Source organism: Brachyhypopomus gauderio, chromosome 3, assembly GCF_052324685.1.
Source record: "Brachyhypopomus gauderio isolate BG-103 chromosome 3, BGAUD_0.2, whole genome shotgun sequence".
Taxonomy (NCBI): Eukaryota; Metazoa; Chordata; class Actinopteri; order Gymnotiformes; family Hypopomidae; genus Brachyhypopomus; species Brachyhypopomus gauderio.
Genome location: NC_135213.1, coordinates 20995742 through 21019678, shown reverse-complemented (window position 1 = coordinate 21019678; position 23937 = coordinate 20995742). Strand labels below are relative to the sequence as shown.

The 23937-nt window shown below is 41.4% G+C and overlaps 2 protein-coding genes across 4 annotated transcripts; one reads left to right on the top strand and one right to left on the bottom strand.

The window, feature by feature from the left end:
- Positions 1–82: 82 nt before the first annotated feature.
- On the bottom strand, positions 83–5783 carry pms2 (PMS1 homolog 2, mismatch repair system component). Its single transcript, XM_077000246.1, has 15 exons — positions 4949–5783; positions 4554–4693; positions 4369–4455; positions 4179–4281; positions 3891–4074; positions 3613–3780; positions 3086–3183; positions 2731–2830; positions 2553–2637; positions 2281–2433; positions 1328–2180; positions 1047–1214; positions 856–956; positions 604–773; positions 83–501 (listed from the first exon to the last, which is right to left on the bottom strand). The coding sequence occupies exons 1-15, from the start codon at positions 4960–4962 to the stop codon at positions 358–360; spliced, it is 2568 nt and encodes an 855-aa protein (XP_076856361.1). The 5' UTR covers positions 4963–5783; the 3' UTR covers positions 83–357.
- A 135-nt stretch (positions 5784–5918) lies between these two features.
- eif2ak1 (eukaryotic translation initiation factor 2-alpha kinase 1) lies at positions 5919–13672 on the top strand. Of its 3 annotated transcripts, XM_077000249.1 has the most exons (16): positions 6139–6234; positions 6641–6741; positions 6921–7088; positions 7303–7439; positions 7518–7561; positions 7681–7780; positions 7885–7965; positions 8050–8146; positions 9733–9790; positions 9873–10242; positions 10339–10450; positions 10550–10656; positions 11963–12089; positions 12268–12347; positions 12539–12772; positions 13447–13672. In XM_077000249.1, the coding sequence occupies exons 2-16, from the start codon at positions 6687–6689 to the stop codon at positions 13564–13566; spliced, it is 1890 nt and encodes a 629-aa protein (XP_076856364.1). In that variant the 5' UTR covers positions 6139–6234; positions 6641–6686; the 3' UTR covers positions 13567–13672. The 3 variants fall into 3 exon arrangements, with proteins under 3 accessions (XP_076856362.1, XP_076856364.1, XP_076856363.1); XM_077000247.1 differs by lacking the exon at positions 6641–6741 and having other exon boundaries at positions 5919–6234; XM_077000248.1 differs by lacking the exon at positions 6139–6234 and having other exon boundaries at positions 6583–6741.
- Positions 13673–23937: the final 10265 nt, after the last annotated feature.

The following is a 23937-nucleotide window of genomic DNA, read 5'->3' as shown; positions in this document are numbered from 1 at the left end:
TTGTTACTAAGGTATAATGTACGGCAAGTTAGATGGGTCACACTGAGCACGTGTTTATTTCTAGGGTAAACATTTTATTTGCAACCTTTAAAACATAAAAATACACCTTCGAAGTTTTTCTATTGAAATAATTTGTAAAAAGGTCTAGAAGAACTTTTATTTTCTCATAAAAAAGCACATGTATACATTAAATAATACAGGCAACAGTGAAATGTCGAGACCATAAATGCCATAATTAGATACATGATGAATGTTTGCCTGTTAAAGCAAACAAATATTCTAGGATCTTGAATGAAAGCTTGAATGAGATATACAGATGCATCTGTATTTACAGCAATGAAGATTCACAGATGTGTCTCAGTCTTGAGAAATGATATCTAGGTTGGCGAGGTGCCTCATGGTGGGTCTGCCATGAGGGCAGTTCCAAGGCTGCTCGATCTCCCCCATATGGACCACAAGCTTTTTCATTTCACTGATGTTGAGAGCAGTTCCAATCATTACCTGTAATTTAAAAAGGCAAGTCTTAACAACCGCACAACATAAACTTCAAATCAAAGAGGCCACTGCAGTTAGCCAGGATAGTCTCAAAGAAGCTTCACTCACCGATTTGCGACACGCTCTAGAGGCAAACATCTGCCTGACGCGAGACGGTCTGCACATGACTCCAGGACTGTCGCTAAGCATGAAGATGAGCTCCTCAATGTCACTGGGGCCAAAGGTCCAGTTCTTACTTGTTGGTAAAGACACCAGCTTCACTCTCTCCATGACTGGTGCTGTAAAACACGACATTAACACTTCATTCTTCTGATGGACAAGTTATAATATAAGAATATTTTTTTATTGTTTTGCACCCACCATCCTCATCAATAAGAAATTCGAAGCCATTTTTCTTGAAAATGTCGATGTTTTCAATAAGTATAGTTTCACTCACAGCAGTAAGATTGAGACTCTGCGGACTGAGATCAAAGAACATATGCAGCTGTAGTTCAAAGGAATGCAAATGCAGCTTTTTAAACAGCTCGTTGAGTGTGATCAGCCAGGCTTACGCGATAAGTCTCTGGCCATTTAGGGTGGTGTGTTGCTGCAGCATCTCAAAGTTGTACTTCTCATCAGTGGCGTGCTGGTCGATCATAAAAAGGTCTGACTTTAACTTGGTTATGATGAAACCCAGGTTGAACTGGCCAATAATCTCCATCTGTTTGAACATGTTTTTGCTAAAAAAACAAACAAAAAAAAAAAACAAAAACAGGCTATAAACTGTGGATGCATTAGATCCTGAGCAAACACTCCATTTCGGAGTACTAACGAAGCAGGCTGGATGCCCCACCTTATCTCCTTCTTCAGCTCATTCTCCGCACTCTGGTTGTCGCCAGGGTTAATCTGTGCCCTGAAGCGTCTGTATTTTGGCTCTTGGTCCATCTGCTCTCTTCGCTGGGACTTTAGTATTTCCATCTTACTGGCAAGCAGTGTCATTGAGAACGGCAAAGACACCATCTTTTTCCGCACACTGACGCATCTGTCAAACAACCCTGAGGGAGCGTCTTGAGCCCCGGCACATAGCACCTGCGTCTTCTCCCATCTGCACTTCTTCGCTTCAGGACTGAAGACCCTCTCAGGACTAATAATGGCCTCCATCTCTTGGCCTACAGGTTCTAAACCATCATGCACCTTATTGATGGGTTTATTGTGAGGGTCGTTTGTAACGCTACTCTTGTCTGAAAGGCAGTTTGCAGAGGTGAATTTGGAAGTGGTTTCACAGAGAGACTGTGGGGTTCCTGTGGTGGAGCCATGCTCAGAGAGGCTTGAATCAGTATCGATGACTGGGTTGTGTTTATACTTATTCAGGAGAGATGATTTTGGTGGTGAATTTGCATTTTCAGAAATGCGTGAAAGAAAACTTAAGTGCTTTGTGCTATTAGAACTTTCAGAGCGGTGGAAAAAAGACTGCATCTTTTTCTGAGCTGGATCATGACATACAGCTTTACTGTTAGACGTTTTTGTGCCAATACCAGGAGCCCGCTGGCTTGAGAATGCTGCTTTCAGTCCAGCCAAGTTAATGGGTGTCTTTGGGCTTTGACTCAACGTCTCTGAATCATCATCCTCTTCTGTACTCGCCTCAAATGAGCTAGCTGTTGGGCGGCTTTCTGAATCATCAGCAGAATCAGTGGGTTGACACAATCCTGACAGAGAAACAGTTGGAGCAAGACATTAATAATTTAAAGCTCTGCTATATTAGAACAATTATGAACATAATGGGATGTGGTTAACTGGCATACATACTGCCTGAGAGATGCAGTTTGTGATTAAGAGTGATTTTATTGATGCCAGTCTCGAACATTGTGAGAAGTGAACTCTTCAAAATAGCCAGCAAAAGCTTCTCCTCTTGTAAGAATATCTGCCGCTTGTCAGGGGTCACATTTACATCCACGCACTCTACATGGCATGAACAAAAAAAATTAAAATTTAAAATATTGGGTACATAACACCACATCGGAGTAGTCCGATTACTGCTGTTAACCATGAGCTTCAGGTTTATCACTTTTCTTTCCTACCTGAAGCAACTGAAATGTTCAGAGCAACAAATGGGTATTGGTGGCGGTTGAATGTGTGATAGACCTCATTTACCAGCTTGGAAACCTGCAAGCACACGCAGGCCACAGATGTGTTACTACATGTAGATGAAGAATGTACCTCATTTGAGGGAATAAGGTCAGCAGAGACCGTGAGCACCTTGGATGGGTCACAGGGTCTTTTGTTAATGAAAAAGAACTGCCTGTCAGTGGCGCTTCGACCCACGCCATGATCAGCTTGGGACACATAACCAGAGATTCTGGAATACAAGCAAATACAAATGAGGAAACACTAATGGATTATCAGTCATGAAATATAAATCCAAGTGGATAATAAATCTGCATATACGTTTTAGGTCACAAATATATAGGATGAGGTAAAAACCAATTTCTAAAACATTATCATGGTTTAGATGCATCAGTCAACCAAAGGGTGACATTCTATATGATTTATATGGTACTGACCATACCGATAAGACCCTACTAAGTCATGTTGAGATGAGAGAACCACTCACGTGAAAAGGTCTTGAGGAAGTTCTGCCCCATTTAAACCATAATCCTCTTTAATGATGTCAGTGGGGGAAATTTGCCGAAAGGGAATTAGACTCTGGAGCTGTAAAACACAAAAGAGCAGGTTAAGAACAAGAAATGCACACTAAAATTTACATTTGTGATAAAAGCACTTTGCTGAGATAGATAGATAGGTAGCACCATGTGTCAACAAGATCAACTTATTCCTTTCATGATAATTGTTGTTTCATTCTGTTCTGAGACAAACACCTTTATCTAAATAGAGGAGAAAATAACAGAATACACTACATTTAACATGTGTTCATGGCAGATTAGTCCCCGAGATAACTTTGCTCCGAGCAGTGGAGGAAGAGATGCAGTCTTATGCAGGGTTCATACACCTTTTACGAAGTAAAATTCAAGCACTTTCATGGCCCATTTTCAAGTTTTTTTCCAGAACCTTTCAGCTGTGGTAAAGTAATGATAATAGTGATATCCCAAAACTGCGATTCAAGCAAGGGCTCATCCTCACCTGTTTAGGGCCAAATAGCGCTCCAATGTTGTCCCTCACGCTCGGGCTCCCGCCTGTGCACAGCACGGTGCTACGCTTGCCCTGGCCGATCTGATTGGTGCACGTGATGCGCACCCCGGTGGAGATGATGCAGTAGGACTGCAGGACGTGGATCATCTTTGAATATTCCTGGGAGGGAGAGACGACAAAGTGTCGCCAGTCGATCACTTGCTCACTTACTTATCCACCCACCCACATTTCGAATGTGCCAGTGCAGATCTGCGACGCATCTGCTGAACCTTTTTGATATTGCGCTGGAACTCTTTGTGGCGAACGGGCAGGGTGGAGAACAGATTCTGCAAGGTGACCGTGGTGCCCTGCTGCCGGGGGTGGGGAACCCGCTGGATAAGACGACCGCTGTGGTCAAAGACGAGCCGAGTTCCCACATGGCTGCTCTCATGACAGGTCACCACACTGAGGTCACTGGGGTGAGACACAGGAGCTCATGTTACTGCGGCAGTTATTACCACAGGACAGAGAACTATTAGCTACATCAGAAAAGTTAACCAACAACTAATGAGACTCACCTGAGAGCACATAGTGAGCTGAGAGCTTCACCACGGAAGCCAAACGTCTCAACATGTATTAAGTCAGAAAAATCCCTCAGCTTAGAGGTATGATGTTTTAGGGCTGTGGATTTAAGGAAAATGATAAAATGTGAGTACAAGCTCATGCTTATGGCAGATCCATAACAACTATGTCGCTAATGTAACTTACTCAAACCCTCAAAATTGTCCTCCTCTACACCCCTTCCATTGTCAGAGACTTCCACCAGGTCTACACCATTGTCTTTGAGCCTAATGTCTGATACAACGAACAAAATAGAAATGAAAGCAAGTTACTCAACATCTGAAGCGAGAAGATATTTCAGGCCTCGCCAGACCCACCACCGATGCACTCACCAACGTTTGTAGCACCTGCATCAATGCTGTTCTCCACCAGCTCTTTCACAGCTGTGGCCAAACTCAAAACGACCTGTCCCGAGCAGATCTGATGCACAGAGTGTTTGTCAATTGCCTTTATGGCTCTTGCTGGCTCTGCGCTGCAATGTAAGTGCCTCAAAATGAGTTAACCTCATAAATCATACATGATGTACAAACTCGCTAACGCTGCTTTGTAACATGCAATGCAAAAATCATGCTCTGCTCGGATCTAACTAAACGACAGCTATCTAGCGTTAGTTAATATACATAGAAATAATAGCTAACGTAACACATCCTCCACTTCTAACTATCTCAGCTAGCTAGTATAACCACTTCAAAAATTGAAGTACTCGGATAAATATATGAAAACTCACCGTGCGTCTGTCATTGTTCTTCGGGTATACTAGCGAACTAGCTAACCAACTAGCTTACAGTGGAGAAAGCCCATACACTGTAACTTAGCTCTGCCGGGCTATTCAAGACACTGTTTTTTATTCTTGCTGGTTACATTGTGAGTTGTTTTATTCAGGTTCTCCGTACTTTTGTGCGGTAGTTCAAACGTCGTTTAATTGGAGACACAGCGTTTGTTCCGCCGGTCAGTAATGATGCGTGTGTGTCCCGTCTGTACTGTTGTCCCTAAACCCCACGTGACATCTTCCCGCTAAGAGAGTCCAGGCAGAGTAACTAACCTCATATCATTTAACATGACATGAAAATAGTTTCATTAATCGTTTAATGAATTCTATAATGAATTAGTCACTAGCTGATCATTGGCTTGTTATTAATGAATTTTCGTTGTGTGTTTTAACTATCTCGTGTTTTGTGTTATTGGTGTCTTAATTAATATGTTCTGTATATAATTTCTTGCGCATATGTAAAGATGCAATGCATTTTAATGCAAAGTCGTTTGAAATACGACTTAAATCGTAACACACATTTTGCACATAATACATTCGAAGTGCCATTAACTGTGGGATATAGTAGTTTGTAATAGACGTCAGAACTTTTTTGGACTTCTGGGAATGACACTGTATTTTGAAAGGTTTCATCATCACTCCCGAAGTTGAACAGGCTTTAGGTGTTCGTAAAGTAAGGGACTTGTGCAAATTCAAGATCACACGGCAAAGCGTGAAGAGATACAGGAAAGATAACACGAAAGTGTTTTTGATTTATTTAAGCCGTTGGAAACCGTTTTAAAATCATGTAAAACAAATCAGTATCAGATGTGATTGCACAAATAGCCAAAAGGTTAAATGCATAATTTTATGATTTGTCATGATGTACAATGTGAAACATTTGAGACACTCCCTTACTATTTACAGTTAAAAAAAGATGGCGGATTACTATCGTTTGCCTTTACTTGTATTTTAGTATCTTTGTCAAATACTTATAGGTCCTTCTAAAAGAAAGGGCAACAAACTTAAATCTCTAACATATTGATCTACTTGATGGAAACGTCAAAGGGGATAATACCCGAGCTATTAAAGTTCCAGGTTTTATAAATAAGCAAGACATACTCGTATCATGACAGAAGAAAGTTCTAGTATTTGTCCTAGTGCTAGATTTCTGGTGCGGAGGGACCTCGCCGACCGTGACAGAGCTGGACATAAGCGAGGAACGTTCAGCTGCTCAGAGAATACCGATGACATCCAGTTTGACAGTGAGTCTTTTGTCAAATGTCGCATGTAATTTAAAATTATTTCGGCAATGACCTGGCATACCCGTGCAAGGGCAGCTCAGTGGGAGTTGACACTGCTGGCCAAGCGTGATAGGTGAAATGACATGCTAATAATATATAGCTAGCCTGCTAGTTTAATGTCCTTATCCTCATAAAACGCAAACGGTTACCGATACTGATGTTACTGTTAATGAATTAAAAACTTGAATAACATACAGTAAATAGATTATACGATAGTTTTTTTAACATTCCCACTACATCACAATCTCTTTCTGAAGCAGCCTAGAGGTGGGGTTTAATGTTTTACACAGATAAGAACAGCGTAACTTTTACTTACCCACCCGTAACTGTGCAAACAAGAAGTAACATGGTAAAGATGTGTTTGCAGTGACATAAATTGAATTTTAAAAGAAAAAAGGGGGGGAGAAAGAGAAATGGATTCTGAAAAAAGAGACATTGTTGGTCTGATTGCCAAAGTTATTGCTGAAGGTATGAAATGTTTTTAACCATATCTGTTGTATTAATTTAATTATGTATGCATTTCCTAGTATAGCTTAAATCCAGATGTGAGCAATTTATGTTAAAGGACCTGTATATCAGGTTTGTCATTTATGCTTAAACATGCAGTTTGTAAAATGTTTCCTCTGTTCTTTATTTTGTTAACCTAGCTTCAGACTCGGACAGTAACTGTGAGGTGCTGATGGCAGGGAGACAGTACCCATCCATTCAGGAGTTTGCCTCCGCTATTCCTAACCATTTGCTCTTGGGCTCTCTACTGGAGCACCTTTGCTTTGTTTATGAACGGGACCCTACGCGCTCTCGGATGCTGTTCAAGGGTAAACTGTTGTTTGGTATCAGTCCACATAAGGGCACGTCAGTGTTTTCACAAATACTTATTTCTGTTTGCACACATACTTATTTAGTTTCATTGTTTAAAGTAGTTATTTTCAATGATTAATAAGCATTTGGTCATAAAAACCTTTTATACCTTTGTTCAGTATTGTTGGAGGTCACACGATTTTAGGCAGTGTTCTTCATGTTTTCTTTTAGCGATTGGTCAGCGCCTAGCAGCAATGAACCTCCTTTCTCCCCTGGCTGTCAGTGATGAGTTCAGCACAGTGCGACTGCAACACAGCCTGGCCTTTACCGAGCTCCTGCAGGCAGCCAGCTCTTCCCTCTTCCCTCAGGTAAACACAGTCACCTGCCAAGAACCTGCCTTCCTCTCATTAGAAAGTAGCCAATGTAGTGTGCTTGTCTTTTGACAGGATCATAGGTACTTGAGTGCAGAAGGCCAGAACGCTGTATTAAGGTGAGGAGGTCAGAGCTGGTAGACAACTGTTTGCCGTGCTTTGCTGTTGTTAATTGTTGGACTATCTGTTTGTTTTCTGATATAATTGGTTGAAATGGCAACATTTCGTTTCATCCCAGAGTTAAAGATGGTCTTTTCCAAGCGCAAACATCTCGCTACCTCAGTGAATTTGAAGAAATCTCTGCTTTGGGCAAAGGATCGTATGGTAAAGTATTTAAGGTGTGACAATGAGATCTTCTGATTGTTGTCAGCATAAGATTAATATCAGGTCCTGTATTGTTTAATAGAGCTTAATAACCTGTATTACCCCATGACTTTTATAGGTAAAAAACAAGTTGGATGGTCAGTATTATGCTGTTAAAAAAATTCTCATGAAGAATGTAACAAGGGACGACTGTATAAAGGTAGAGTTTGGTCTCAACCAAGTACAGCAGTTTGTTTATAAAATGCCTAGGATCAACATAAAAAATTCTGCTGATTTGTTATAGGTTCTTAGGGAGGTCAAGGTTCTATCCAGCCTTCAAAATCCAAACATAGTTGGTTATCACACTGCTTGGATGGAGCACGTGCAGCTTGCTGGGAAAAGTGAGTAGCTGATGTACAAAGAATCTGCATTACTGGCATCAATAGCCTGTGCTCATCTATTTAGTTCATAATTACTTTCTTGATCCAAGTTAAATAGCATGTAAGACTATGGGCTAGGGCAGGGGTCGGCAACCCGCGGCTCTAGAGCTGCATGCGGCCCTAGCGGCTCTCTGGAGCTTTTTCAAAAATGTTTGAAAATGTAAAAAGATGGGGGAGATTAATATATTTTTTGTTTTAATATAGTTTTTGTATGAGACAAACATGACACCAACATTCTTAACGTTTTCCAATGCTGTAAGAATGTGTAGAATAAATTAAATTAAATTTCAACATTTACGTCAACGAAGATTTGCGTCGTCGCCTGCGACACACGTTTCTATTAGCAGGGCGAGATGAGGCAGGTGGCTGTTGGAAACACACCGGCGGCGAGCTTGTAGACGTCACTCGCCAGAAAGCTCAACTTGGCCAAAGCCACAAATGGAGCGAAATTGAAAGCCTCCCAACACCCTAGAAACTTGTCTATGACACATGAATGCTCTTCCTGACAATTATAGGAACACGAAGGGATATGCACTTGGGGTATTATCCATCTTTAGATCAACATACCTGTGCGAACAGATATTTTCAAACATGAACTACATCAAGTAAAAATATCGCACCCGCCTGACTGATGAGAGTTTGCAGTCCTGCGTCAAGATTAAAGTTACATCTTACATGCCCGATGTTGAGAAGCTGACCAGTGATGTCCAAAAACAGAAGTCACATTAAACGGGTTGCGGTTTTATTTTTATAAACGGAGCTGCGTTTTATTGCACTTTGTTTAGTGCCCAGATAAGGGGCATGTTATGCACGTTCCATTTTGTTGTTTTGTCGAATCGTAAAAATAAAAATGATATCAAAAATCAGATTTATTTATCAGGGTTGCCAACTCTCACGTATTGAGAGTGAGACACGCATTTGACTGACACGTCACACATCCGATTTCTCACGCCGAAAAAAAATCTAGTTTATTTACCTCTGATCCACATCTATGATTCAATGAGTTACTAGTTCGCTCTGGCGCCAACCACTGGCGATCGATCGATCGCTATATAATACTTAATTTGTGTCCATTGTGCCCGGTAACAATTTACGTTCGCCACCCCCTCCAGGTTCAAATCTCACTCCAAGTGATCTTGAAAAGTTGGCAACCCTGATTTATTGAATTTCTTTAATTTCATCAAATCAATGAAACATAATTCATTAATATTGTAATGAAGTTAAACTTGAGGCGGCATCCTACAACAGAGCAGTCACGTGGTGCGTCGTTCTCTACAGAACACATTGCAGGGAGAATAAACATTTAATCATTAATGCTCATTACGTATTTGTAGCTAACTTAGTTATTTTGAGCGTAGGGTAATATAGATACATACAGCATGTATTGCCTTCATTATAAGGCTTATATAAGGCTTTAAATTTTTTGCGGCTCTAGACATATTTGTTTTTTGTTTTTTTGGTCCAATATGGCTCTTTCAACATTTTGGGTTGCCGACCCCTGGGCTAGGGTAATATAACAAAGTTGTTGTTGTATCCTTTTATTACAGATCCCCAACCAGTCCTTTCAAATGCCATTCCAGCTCTAGGGACATCACAAACAGAAGGGTAAGATAATAGAGTTTTTGTGCTCATATTGAAAACTTTAACGCTGCTACCATAATATGACAGAAGTGCATCTTTCCTTCAGATGTCTCGGGGAAGGCACTGGTAGTACCAGTGGATCGTCCATTGTATTTGAAAGCTCTGACCGTTCAAAAGACATGACAGACCGATCTGCCTGTGCACCGGAAGGCATCTCATTGACATCTACAATGTCACATGAGGAGGAAAGCCAAGCTGTGTGCCCTAAAAATGTTCGCAACCCACAGAACTTTGTCCCATGTGTGTTCCTGGGCAAGCCCAGCTCTACCCCGAACACCTGCCCGGTGCTTAGCTGGGACACCTCAGCCGGGTCCGAGAATGAACCCATCCAGAACAGACTGGAGTTAAAAAACGTTCCCACGTTGTCCCACGTTGATGCGGCATGTCGACAGCGGGCTGAAAAACGTCCAAATGAGGCATGTCGTCTTCAGTCTCCTGAAAACAATTGATACACTGACAAGCAAAATGAGTCCAAAAGTTTAAATTCTTAAATTCTGGTGTTCATCTTGCAGGTTCAGTTTCACTTAATGCTCTACATTCAGATGCAGCTGTGTGAGCGTTCTTTGAAAGACTGGATTCAGGAGAGGAATTGCAGACCTAAGGAAGAACTCACAATGCCAACAGGTCATTACATGCTTGCTTGGCATTACATGATATGGCCATTTCTTTACACTTTCATGCTGGTATAATTACTTTTAATTACTGTTGCATATTCATTTACAGGTCCTTGCCAGTCATTTGACTCTAAACAAGAATCTAATATATTAAAGAAAATTCTTGAAGGAGTAGAGTATATTCACTCCCGTGGAATTATGCACAGAGACCTTAAGGTAGGTTTGCACAGTTTTACTCTGAAGTTTATTTGTTGATGCATATTTTTAAATATCTGCATGACCATTGTAGCACCATGTAGGAGCTGTTTTGAATTTGTGCAGAAAGTTGCTGTCATTGGCGAGGCCAATATTGAAGGTTGGGTGCAGTCGTTAATGGGCTAGATGCCTCTCTTTGATGTGAGTCATTAAATTCCATATCCAGTGGGCAGTGCCCCTGGTGGAGGTTATAAAGCTTTTCAGGCAGCATCTCCTTAAAAAAAGGCTTGTAGCTCTCTTTGTAGTGCCGAACCAGGATGTTTACATATTCCAAGCAGGTCTTGTGGTTGCTGTGATAAGAGCACCAGTTGGGCCTTATGTATAGAGTAGCATTAGTGCTTTTGAGGGGGGGGGGGGGTGCAGATGCAGGGTGTTTCGGCCAATGCAGTCGCTAATGAAAGTTAGGGCACATATGCCAACATGTATTCTGAAGTGTTCATGGTTTAAAGGTATCCAGGCTGTTTGAGAGAGTGCAGAATATGTACCTTAATTTGCACCCTGTAGTGGCGATTTATCTTCAGCCATTATGTGTTTTTCTCTTCAGGAAGTATTCTGCATATAGGATCAGTTTAAAGAAACCTTTTGAGCAAATTTTTACCTTAGAGAATTCAAATTATATGTCTGTTTCTCGACATACAAGTCGAGAATCCTCCAACTTCACAATATTTTCTTTAATTATTGCTTCGTACAGTGTATGATCTAACTCTGAACCAGTTTCAAAAGTGAAAATATTTGAGTCATCCTCATCTTCAGTTTCTTTTTGTTCTCATGATTAACGCCTTAACTTTGTTAAATATGACATCATAATTAACTGATGTATGCAACATTTAAAAGTTCAAAATAAAAAAAAACAGAACTTGAAGCAGATTGCACCACCACCGTGCTCATAGCTTTACTAGAACAACACTAATTCGTCCCTCCCATACTCCTTATCTACAAGCCACAGTTTGGTTTAATCACACAGTAGTGTTCTGACAAACATTTCTGTTGTGATGTTTTTTTTTAATCCTTACAATTCTCTGTTTAAAGTTTAAGGTTCAGACTAAGGAGGATTGTTTTGACGTAATTGTAAATTGTGTGATGTGTGCAGTGTGGGCTGCACCAAGTGTTTCCCATTTCAAGTTAGATACCGTTACTAAGTTTATGTAAAATCCACGAATGAAGTTTTTATTCTTGATCATGACCACACATTGTGCATTAGTGCACTGCAAAATATGTGCTAATACAGTTGGTGTAGACATAATTAAAACCTTGTTTTGTTTTATAGCCAAGGAATATTTTCCTTCATGGGAATGACCATCATGTCAAGATAGGGGACTTTGGATTGGCTTGTGAAGACACTGTAGTGAATGAAAAAGAACAGCTACATTTGAGTTCACACACAGGGAACATGGGTAAGAATAACACACTATATAGTATGTTGTATTATTTGTTACATTATTACCTTTGCAGACATCTTTTGAATTCTCAAGTAGATACCAAGAGATTTTTGTTCAAACTGTAGTATTGTTCAGTTTTGCATCTCACATTCTGTATCTCGGCTTGACTTAAGAATATCTTACTGTTTTATAGAATCTGCTCATACAACTGGAGTGGGCACATTTGTTTACGCTTCCCCAGAGCAACTAGAGGGATCTCATTATGACTTAAAGGTAAATTTAATCAGTCTAACATCATCTATGTGTTGGAGCAATGTTTTACTCGATTAGTAAATTGTTATTGCCGATTGCTCGAGTGCTTTACACAAATATTACAATTACTTAGTGATTCTTACAGAAGATCACTACTGAGAATACACTATTGTTACTAGCATTCGTGTAAGATAATTCTGTCTGTTTTGCAGTCAGATATGTATAGTGTGGGAGTGGTTGCTGTTGAGTTGTTCCAGCCATTTGGTACAGAGATGGAGCGTGTGCACACGCTTGGAGACCTGAGACACGGGGAAGTCCCAAACACATTGTGTGAGGATTGGCCAGTGTTGACCAAGTATGTCAGACTGTTAACCAGCCCTGATCCCTCCCTGAGACCAAGTGCCTCCCATTTACTACAAAGCGACCTTTTCAGTACCAAAGACATGGTATGTGTAAATTGAGTTAACATATCCAAATTCTCTTTTTTAAAACTAAAAGGCCATAAGCTGTTTATTGCTGTTTCCTTGTTTGTTTTACAATTTATTTACCTCATGTCCTATTTAAACCACTATAGTGACATGAAGCACAATGCAGTTTAAGCTTTCCAAATCCTCTGCACAGATTAAAATGTCTGCTCCTACACTGCCCTGTACAGAGTATATTCTGAGTGTACCTGACAACAGGTACACTGAGAATGTACCAATAAAAGTTACTTATATAATATACAGTTGGTTATAGGTGTTCCTATTCCTGGGTTCCATAGAATTCATTTAAATGAATCATTTAGTGACAAGGCAGTTAGTTGAAGTATGGCAATATGATTCATATCTTTAAGCTGCTGGGTTACAAAACAAAAAATCCAGAAATCACAATGTATGATTTTTAAATAATTTATTTGTGTGTTACTATAAGTATTTGAACACTTGCCAATCAGCAAAAATTCTGGCCTGTTAGTCCACCTCTAAAAGGTCCACCTTCACTCCACTTATTATTCTGCTGTATATGATGGAGCATAGATTTATTGGTTACATTTGTTGCATTTACCTACTGCATTGGAAACTGGCTAGAAATTAAAATTCTGAAATAAATGACAACTAAAAATGTATCCTTTCGTTTCTAGGTAATACATAGTTTGCAGAAGAGGATTGATAAACAAGAAGAGGAAATAGATCAACTCAGAAGACAAATAAGTCAACTACAGAGCTCACAAGATACAGCTCATGATCCAGACAAAACATAGCTGCTGATTATCCTCTTCTCTGTGTATACTATAAGATTGTTGTTTTTTTGAGTGGGGTCAGCAAAGTGTTGTATATATTGCCAACATTAAAGTTATAATTATTTTATAGCGTCTTCCTCAAAATCAACACATCAGAAACATTGTATGTCACCACACACACAAAACTGATTTTCACTAGACCTATGATATAATTATCAAAAGTATAATCATTATGATGTCCTTAACTATTTTAGGACTGAGTTTGAACTGAAATCATCCAGTTTACAGAAGTCCTGGTTAACAAATGTTGGTTTTAGTGTCATAAGTGTGAGGGGTTAAGGCCATGATGGTTGAAATGTCCTGAAAAAGGCATGTAAATTAGGAGGGAACCCAAAATAGAACCCTGGGGGACACCATGAGTAACGAGCCGAGGAAGACTTATGGTTGCCAATGGGAACTAAATGCTTTGTGTTAATGCATTAAGTGTTAAACCAGGAGAGAGCGATTCAGTGATATCTATGCTTAAACTGTGTTATGTACATGTTATATGAAACTGTCTAATGTAGTGCTCAGATCAAGAAGCAAAAGAATGAGAAGATATTTTGGAAAAGCACAATAACAAGATAGACGGGTCTTCAGAGGCAGTAGCTCCCATGCGTACATTTGTTTTTTAATGGTGACAAAATGCCTACATTGTGCATGGCTGGTGGCTGCACAAAAGGAGGCAGAGTATCCTGTACTATACATTTTACCTCAGCAAGTTGTCACTACAGGCCAACAAACAACTTTACAGGCCAATTATGGAGTGAATGGAGACAACAACCTACAGCATCTGAGATGGACCATAAGAAGGAGAGGATGGGAGAAGTCTAGTCTCAATGGGTGCATATTTCTCTAGAACTTTAGTGAAGTTATGGTGTAGTTGGGTAAGATGCAGGCTTTAAAATATTTCACCCTTTGAAGAAGGGACCAGAGAGAGAAACTGGCACAGAATGTAATGAAGTGATCTGAAATCCAAGAACATTAACATTTTAAAAATTGAAACAACTGACATTTCAGATTAAAGTGTAAAACTGCAAATTTGATATGCTGAAAAGGGGAGGGGTGAGTAGAGGTCTCCGCGGGACTGCTTAAAAAAATCGTTTGTTTTAATCCCGCCCCCGCCCGCTCCTGCTTGTTTTAGTACTGCTCCCGCCCGCACCGGCCAAAAAATCACTTGTTTTAATCCCGCACCCGCCTGCCACATACACATTTCGGTCGCCCCCGCCCGCAATCCTAATATGAATTGAATTAATTAAATTTAGTATTGTTAATTTTCTTATGTATTTATTAAAACAGCAATATAGCGATGGATCGCGTTGTCCCATTTCTTACCACAGTCCAAACAAATGCCATCAGGTGACGTACACCAACACTTTCTGACATCTATCACAACAAGCAAATGGTAGATGATTTCCATCTCCTTTAATTACAATGGAATATGACCTCCATACATCAGACCTTCCTGTAGTTGGCTTAATTGTGGTGTATTCGCCTGTTTTAATTGAATTTTGCACACACATTCCACCTGGTTGACCGTCTACCGTCTAGTCTCTGCCATTTCAAAATTACAAAATGACACACTTCATGTTCACGTGATCAGTTGCTTAGCCAATATTTTGAATTAGTTTATTGCTTACTTACTGAATGATTCGTTGTTTTCGTCCTATTCCTTATGCATGGAAATCATTGCGTTGTTATTATTATAATTTTCTAGACTATTTATTAATTTGCGGTATTTTTCTACATGTATATGCAGTCCCACTCCCGCATCGCCTGGACTAATTAAACTCCCGCTCCCGCCAATAACAATTAAATTCTGTCCCGCAAGATATTCTGACAGGACCCGAGGGATTACTGCGGGAGTGTAATGTGCTCACCCCTAGAGGTCTCTAGGGGTGAGCACATTTACTTTCAGAAACAATTTTTCATATTTAACTTAAACCGTTATCTGATCAATGCAAAATAAACATTTTTATTTTGAACATGTTCAAATGTTGACTAGCCCATTGGTTACAAGGAACTGTGTCTGCCCTCAAATCACCACCCATTAGAGTCCTGCACGGGTCCGATTTTTGAGACCCGTACCCACCCATATCCGCAGAGTACAGCACCCACCCGCCCGCGAACCCGTGGCTATTTCAAAGTTAAATCCGTACCCGCCCGGACCCGTTAATATTCTACCCGTTACCCACCCGTGCCCGTGAAAAATCACACAAATCGAAAGTATTCCTATAGAGCACTTTATTTTTCAATGCGCCTCTGAAAAAACGTCAGTACAACACAAAATAAAATATAAGGTTGCTGTGCAGGAAGAGTATGGAGAGGGAACAAATGCCAGTTTATTAAAACAACTAAATAAAATCGCATAGGTTCACAAATCTATCCTGGGTGTGCAGGAACAGTATATCGTCCACAGTCCCATGTTTGAGCTGCGTTCTGCGCTCTTGGATCACAAATCCTAAACGCCAAATTTCTCTTTCGTCATTTGTCCTTGTTCTAGCACGGCCACCCATTTGCTTTGTAACCACCAAGCGAGCTACAATAAATGCCCGGTACTGCGTTATAACCAGTGTTGGGAACGTTACTTAAAAAAAGTAATTAGTTATAGTTACTCACTGTACTGTTTCACCCAATGTGACCCCGTGTCCTGTATTGGGATTCGCAGTCAGCTAAACTCTTTCATACACCACTTCCTCCAAGGAACAGACGCGTGTTGTATATGACAGGATTTAATGTAAGAAAGTGTGAAACTGAAACAACAGAAATACAGAAATGCACTCAGCACATAAATCACAATATGGTAATTAACCAGAAACAGAACATTTTAAATTGAATTATATTCACTATATAATCACATACATTAGATATATCCAAATTACTACAATAGACTCACTCGTATTGCCGCTCGGAGGGGTAGAAAGTGGTAGATGGTTTCAGGTTACTATGGTTACTATGCCTAGCTTATCTCACGAACAGTTCTTCCTTGCTACACACAGCGTCAACACAGCGAACTACGCAAACGTGCGCCCTCTATAGGCCTGAAGAAACACTTAAATAATAGACTCTCCATTACACTCCCCGCCTGGCATTATTTTAAGAATGCCACTATGACTTATTTAAACTTTGACTAATCTCTTGAAGCCAAAAGGAGAATACAGTCTGAAATAGGTCTATAGAAGGTCTTGGCAGTCTTGCCATGTGCAACCTTCACTTCCATTTTCCTGACAATTCCGTCTCTGCTCGGAAAGGTCTTCACTACGACTCCCATAGGCCATTGATTTCTTTTTAGTTGTTTGTCCTTTAAAAGAATGATGTCTCCTTCCTTCACTTCAAGTTTGGCTTTCTGTCCTGCCATTTCTGACGAGTCTGAAGCATGTTGAGGTATTCTTTCTGCCATCTAGCCCAGAATGTATCGGCAAGGGCTTGGACTCTCTTCCATTGATGTTTATACATGTCAGCCTTGGTGAAGTCACCAGGTGGAATTGGGATTGAAACAGACTTCTGGGTGAGTAAGGTTGAAGGAGTCAGGATCAAAGGGGCCTCTGGATCTGAGGAAACAGGTACCAAGGGCCTCGCGTTGACAATAGCTGTCACCTCAGCCATTAACGTTGTCAGGACCTCATGAGTTAGAGTAGGGTTCCCTGCTTGTAAGAGCATTGAATCTAGGATGCGTCTTGAAATGCCTATCATACGCTCCCAAGTGCCACCCATGTGAGATGAGTGGGGTGCATTAAACACCCAGGAACACCTCTGCTTGTGTAAGTAGTCCTCTACACTTGTCTCACCAGGCTTTTGAGAATCCATCTTTAATTCCTTGAAGGCTCCCATGAAATTGGTTCCGCAGTCTGATCTCAGCTGTTTAGCAGGACCTCTGATTGCAAAAAATCTACGAAGAGCATTAATGAAACTGGATGAGCTCAGAGTTTCAATCACTTCGATATGGATAGCTCTTGTAGACATGCAAGTAAACAAGACTGCCCATCTCTTACTGTTGGCTTGACCACCTTTAGTGCGGCGTGTCGTAACGTCCCATGGTCCGAATACATCAAGACCAACAAAGGAAAATGGAGGATCACACTGTAAGCGCTCGGCGGGTAAATCTGCCATAATTTGCTGCTCTGTTCTCCCTCGCAGTTTTCTGCAAGTGACACATTTGTGGATTGCACTGCTGATGGATCTCTTGGCACCAACTATCCATAAGCCACTCGCTCTTACAGCCCCTTCAGTAAAGTGTCGTCCTTGGTGCTGTATGGCTTCATGGTGATGTCGAATGAGTAGCATAGCAATATGATGCTTTCCTGGTATTAGAAGAGGTTTGGCTTCCTGATTTGGCAAGTTAGACTCTGCAAGACGTCCTCCTACACGCAGTAGGTTTTCATCATCAATCATTGGATTAAGCTTATGAAGGGAACTATGACGTGGTATGTCTCGTTTTGTTGTGATACATTTTATTTCCTCTGCATATACTTCATGTTGAACACACCTGATGACTGTGTGCTCTGCTTGAGTTAATGCTTCATCTGTGAGACTTGCCTTACAAAGGTGCCAGCCGCTACAACCGCTACCATCTTTTGACTTGAAACTGTGAGAGATGTGGCAAAGGTAGGCCACTGCTTTAATGAGAGCAGTCCATTTTGAAAACCGTTCGAACCGGGAAGAACTTAAGGCGCCTTGAGCAGTCGCGGTCACGAGCGCAGTTACGTTCTGCCGAATTTCAACGTCTAGCTCCGGATCAACAAGTTCAAATGGACCTTTGCCTTGGGAGACAGCCTCTCGGTTGAGAAGAAACGCTGGGCCATCCAGCCATGTGGTACTAGCAAGTTTTTCTGCGGCTACAGACCGAGAGCCGTGATCAGCGGGATTCTGCTGTGTCGGAACATATCTCCATTGATCTGGTGAAGAGGATAGCTTGATTCTCTGTACGCGATTATTCACATATACATGAAATCTTCTAGTTTGATTGCTGATGTATCCTAACACCACTTTGCTGTCAGTGTAGAACGTGGTTCTGTCAATCTCTATTTTCAGTTCTTCCTTGAGAACCTCTGACATCTCAACAGCAAGCACCGCAGCACAGAGCTCTAATCGTGGAATGGTGAGCTCCGGTACTGGAGCTAGTTTAGCCTTACCCATGACGAATCCAACTTCATTGTGACCATCTTCGCGTGTTACCTTCAGGTAAGCTACTGCTGCAATGGCTTTCACAGAGGCATCTGAGAACACACAAAGTTCAATGGAGGTAGCTTGCGAGATGGAGAATGTGACATAGGTACGAGGAATGTGCAGATTTTTGAGACTCTGCAGTGAATCGTGCCATCTTCTCCATTCATCATACATGTCCTGTGGCAAAGGGCTGTCCCACTCAAGGTTGCTACCGGAGAGCTCTCTAAGGAGTAGTCTTCCTTTGATAGTTACAGGTGCAAGCAAGCCAAGAGGATCAAATAAGTTGTTTACTGTTGAGAGTACGCCACGGCGAGTGAAGGGTTTTTGTTCCGGTGGAACTTGGAATGTGAACGTATCTGCTGTGGGATTCCAACACACCCCTAGGCTGCGTTGGACTGGAAACTCATCTGTTGCTAGATCGAGATCTTTGACATCTTTGGCCCTATCTTCAGGGGAAAATGCGTTCATTACTTCCACTTTGTTAGATACAATCTTGTGGAGATGCAGATTTGAGAGAGCGAGCATTTTCTGAGCTCTCTGTAGGACATCAATAGCCTCAGCTTCAGTCAAGAAAGACTTTAACGCGTCGTCGACATAGAAGTCTTCCTCTATGAATTTTCGGACGTCAGTTCCATATTCACTTTCTGCCTCCTTTGCTGCCATCCTCAGCCCATAAATCGCCACAGCCGGAGAGGGACTATTTCCGAAGACATGCACCCTCATTCGATAGTCCACTACATTTTTAGTGAGGTCATTATCTTCATACCACAGGAAGCGGAGATAATCTCTGTGATCTTCCTGCACTACAAAGCAGTAGAACATCTGTTCGATATCAGCTGTGATAGCGACCGGTTCTTTCCTGAAACGAAGTAGCACGCCCAAAAGGGTGTTGTTCAGGTCTGGGCCTGAAAGCAGTACATCGTTGAGGGACACTCCATCAAACTGCGCACTTGAGTCAAACACCACACGTATTTTTCCTGGCTTTTGTGGATGATATACACCAAATATAGGGAGATACCAGTTCTCTTTGTCCTTGTTATAAGGTGGTGCGAGCTCTACATGTCGGTTTTCAAGCATTTTTCTCAAGAATTCAACAAAATGTGCTTTCATTTCTGGTTTCTTCTCGAGCGTACGTCGAAGAGACCTAAGCCGCTGGTAGGCATAAGAACGATTGTCGGGAAGTGTGCGTCTGGGTGTTCGGAATGGAAGTGGTGCGACCCAACTGTTAGTGTCATCTTTGAAGAATTCTTCCATCTTCTTCAGGAAGACCATGTCTTCAACAGAATGAGCGAGCTGGTTGTCTTTATCGGTGCGACAGAAGACAGTCTGGCCTATTTCTATAGTTGTGGACCTTTTGTGTGGGTGAGCAGATGGCAATGCATTAGAAATGGTTTTAACTTGGCTCAAACTGAAGTCTTCTTTCACATTGAAGTGACTTTCACAGGGAGTGAGATAACTTGGCCGGCCATTGTCCAATACATGTGTTTTCAAAGTGTTCACTTCACTTGGCTTGTGAGCTTTGCCAAGACACACCTCACCAACGATGACCCAGCCTAGGTCAAGCCTCTGTGCAAATGGGTCGTTGTGTCTGCCGTTAATTTGCTCCCTCACTTTGTGAACTCTCAAGAGGTTTCGTCCTATCAACAGCAGTATATCTGCACTTGGATCTAGAAGCGGTATTTCCTTGGCTATTGCTTTCAGATGGCGGTGGTAAAAGGCGGCTTCAGCAGTGGGTATCTCTTCCCTGTTGTTGGGAATTGCATTACACTCTATGAGAGTGGGTAGGGGAAAACTCATTTTTCCGTCGAAGGTCTCGACTATGTAGTCACATGCTCGTCTACCTGCCACCTGTGCTATACCGCTGCATGTTTTCAGTGTATATGGTTCTATTGGGCTCTGTATATTAAAGATGTCAAAAAACTCTGTCTTTGCGAGCGACTGGTTACTTTGATCATCAATTATTGCATACATTCTTTTGATGTTGTCGCGCTTACCCTTGGGTAGCAGATCTTAGAACAAGATTTCCCGGTAATTTCGTTTCCACCACATACCTCTGTACATGTGACCGCGACATCTGAGTCCTGTGCGTTGGTTTGCTCCCCGCCATGCTCTCTATGCGGTGAGGGATGCTTGGACCTCTGTAGAGCAGGGCCAGGGTGAAGAGCTGCTAAGTGTCTCTCGCTGTCACATTCTTCACACCTAATCATAACTGTACAGTCTTTAGCTTGATGGCTGGTGGAAGCAAGGCAGCGATAACAGATATTGCTGTCTTTGAGCAACTTTTTCCTTTCTTCAAGCCGCATGGTTCTAAAAACCCTGCATCTTTTAAGTGGGTGGGGCTTATGGTGTATGGGACACTGCTTCGTAATGTCCTCACCTGCTTCTTTTGTCCTGGGTCCCTCTGAAGCTACATCTGTCTTGTGCACTGCAACTGCTAACCTCTGGTTATAGCTGCCTGTTAATTTTCCTTGTCTGTAGTTCAATGCGTGATTGGCATGCGAGGGTGTTGTTGTGTTGAAGGATGTTGCAAAACTTGGGTCATTTCTTGCTTTGGCTTGACCTTTCACAAAATCAACGAAAACTGAGAAGGGTGGGAAGCTGACATTGTGGTCTTCTTTAAACTTTGACCCCACCATCGTCCATTTTTCTTGAAGATGGAAGGGCAGCTTCTCAACGATTGGACCTACTCCCCTAGCTGTGTCAAGATAACTTAACCCAGGTAAATATCCATCTAGCTTTGCAGCTTGCAGTTCACACAGTAGATCTGACAGATCACGAAGCTTGTGTGGTTCCTTAGTGGAGAGCTTTGGAAAGTTTTGTACTCTGGCAAACAGGGAATTTTCTATTGCTTCTGGTGAGCCGTAACATTCCTCTAGTCTTAACCATATCATGTTCAGACCAGTAGATGTATGCCTTATGTTGACTGCTTTTAGTCTCTTGGCATGTTCAGAAGACTCAGGTCCTAGCCACTTAATGAGCAGATTAATTTCTTCACTGGCTGTAAGACCAAGGTCTCTTATGGTACTCTGGAATGTGGCTTTCCAGCTAAGGTAACTCTCCGGCTTATCATCAAATTTAGACAGACCTCCCGTTACTAGCTGACTCTTAGCTAGAAATCTGGCAAGATCGCTCATTGTACTGTCGACATTATTATGTGGGTTTAATCCCTGCTGTGTTTGTAACCTACTGTGGAGGATGTTTGGAATTACATCTCCTTGAAGTGGTGAATTGGCACCACCTTGTGGCGTAAATGGATATTGCCTTGGTCTGTGTTCGGGAATAAGACGTCGTTCATGTTGTTCATTCTGGATTTTGTCATCATCACATTTAAACATATCTCTATTGTCTTGATCTAGGTCACTGGAATTGTGTTTACTTATGTACTCACTCACCTTTTGCTCCGACGTTGCTTGTGGGTTCAAAAAGGTAAATTCTTCCTTTGACTCAACTATGTCGAATTGAGCTGCTGCTGACTCCATCACCTCTGCTTTAGCCATGGCTGCATCGGCTTCTTTATGAAGATTGAGTATATCGAGAGTCGCTTCTAGACGCGCCTTTTCAACTTTAATGCTCATCTCCTTTTCGGCGTAGGCTAATCTAGCCTTTGCTGCCTGAGCTTCTGCTTGTGCTCGCGCTGCTGCCATACTAGCTCGAGTTGACGCAGATGACCTACTTGAACATCCTGCAGATGATCTAACGGTGAGTTTTACTGAAGACTTTGAAGACTTAAGTGAGTGAGTGGACCTTGTTTCTTCATTGTTCTGAACTTCGACATCTGCTTTTTCCATGGCTAAGTTGAACTACTTCTCGTCGTCTGTAGCCGAGTGTTACGATTTCACTCGCTACTCCCTAGCTGAGTGTTACGATTTCACTCGCTACTTCCTTGCTGAGTGTTACGATTTCACTCGCTACTCCCTAGCTGAGTGTTACGATTTCACTCGCTACTTCCTTGCTGAGTGTTACGATTTCACTCGCTACTCCCTAGCTGAGTGTTACGATTTCACTGTACTGTTTCACCCAATGTGACCCCGTGTCCTGTATTGGGATTCGCAGTCAGCTAAACTCTTTCATACACCACTTCCTCCAAGGAACAGACGCGTGTTGTATATGACAGGATTTAATGTAAGAAAGTGTGAAATCGTATTGCCGCTCGGAGGGGTAGAAAGTGGTAGATGGTTTCAGGTTACTATGGTTACTATGCCTAGCTTACCTCACGAACAGTTCTTCCTTGCTACACACAGCGTCAACACAGCGAACTACGCAAACGTGCGCCCTCTATAGGCCTGAAGAAACACTTAAATAATAGACTCTCCATTACACTCACTACTTGTTCAAAAAAGTAACTGAGTTAGTAACTGAATTACTCTATAATAAAAGTAACTCGTTACCAGAGAAAATAACTATTTGCGTTACAGTTAAAAAAAGTTATATGCCAATGAATAAGGATTTTTTTGAAAAAGCAGTTTTTACAGTGAGTTGAAATGAGTAGATCAGAAAGGTGTTTAACTTTTGATATTTATTGCACATCCACAGACCAGTGCAGGATACAATCCTTTAATATCCCAAATCTTTGTAAAAAATAGTAAACAGTTACACTATATAAAGTGCATTTACATCTATCAAATAAAATTAAATTCTCTCAATCTGAGACAACTGTTCACAACAGAAGTAAACTTAACAATACAACCTCTATTCTTAATTTAATAATTCAAATACCCAGTCTGGTAGACAGCCCCGTCGACAGGGGGGGACAACCGGGTCTGTTGTCCCGGGCCCCAGGGCCAGGGGGGCCCATCAAAGAGCCCAGCAATTTATTTTTTATTTAAAGTCTATAATTTTAAATAATCTTGAAATCTTTCATTAATATAAAATTTTGTACTCAAAATAAGCTCAATGGCTAAAATATATGTTTTTTACCTATCTGCATATTTTCCATTAAGTGCATACTCCTCCGCCTCCCACTGAAAAATGGTTTGATCCAGCATCGACCGTAGCTGGCTGGTACCCGCCAAACAGCGGGAAATACAGTGGTGGATAGTTAAAGTAAATACAGAAATCTGGAGCGCAGAAAAGAAAGTCGAATTTTAATGTATTTTAATGCATTGTGTTCCAGGTTTGAAAAGTGCTGGAATTTAGGCTAAAGTACTACTTCGTTTCACAACAAATGTAATTCCAGGATGAAAAATG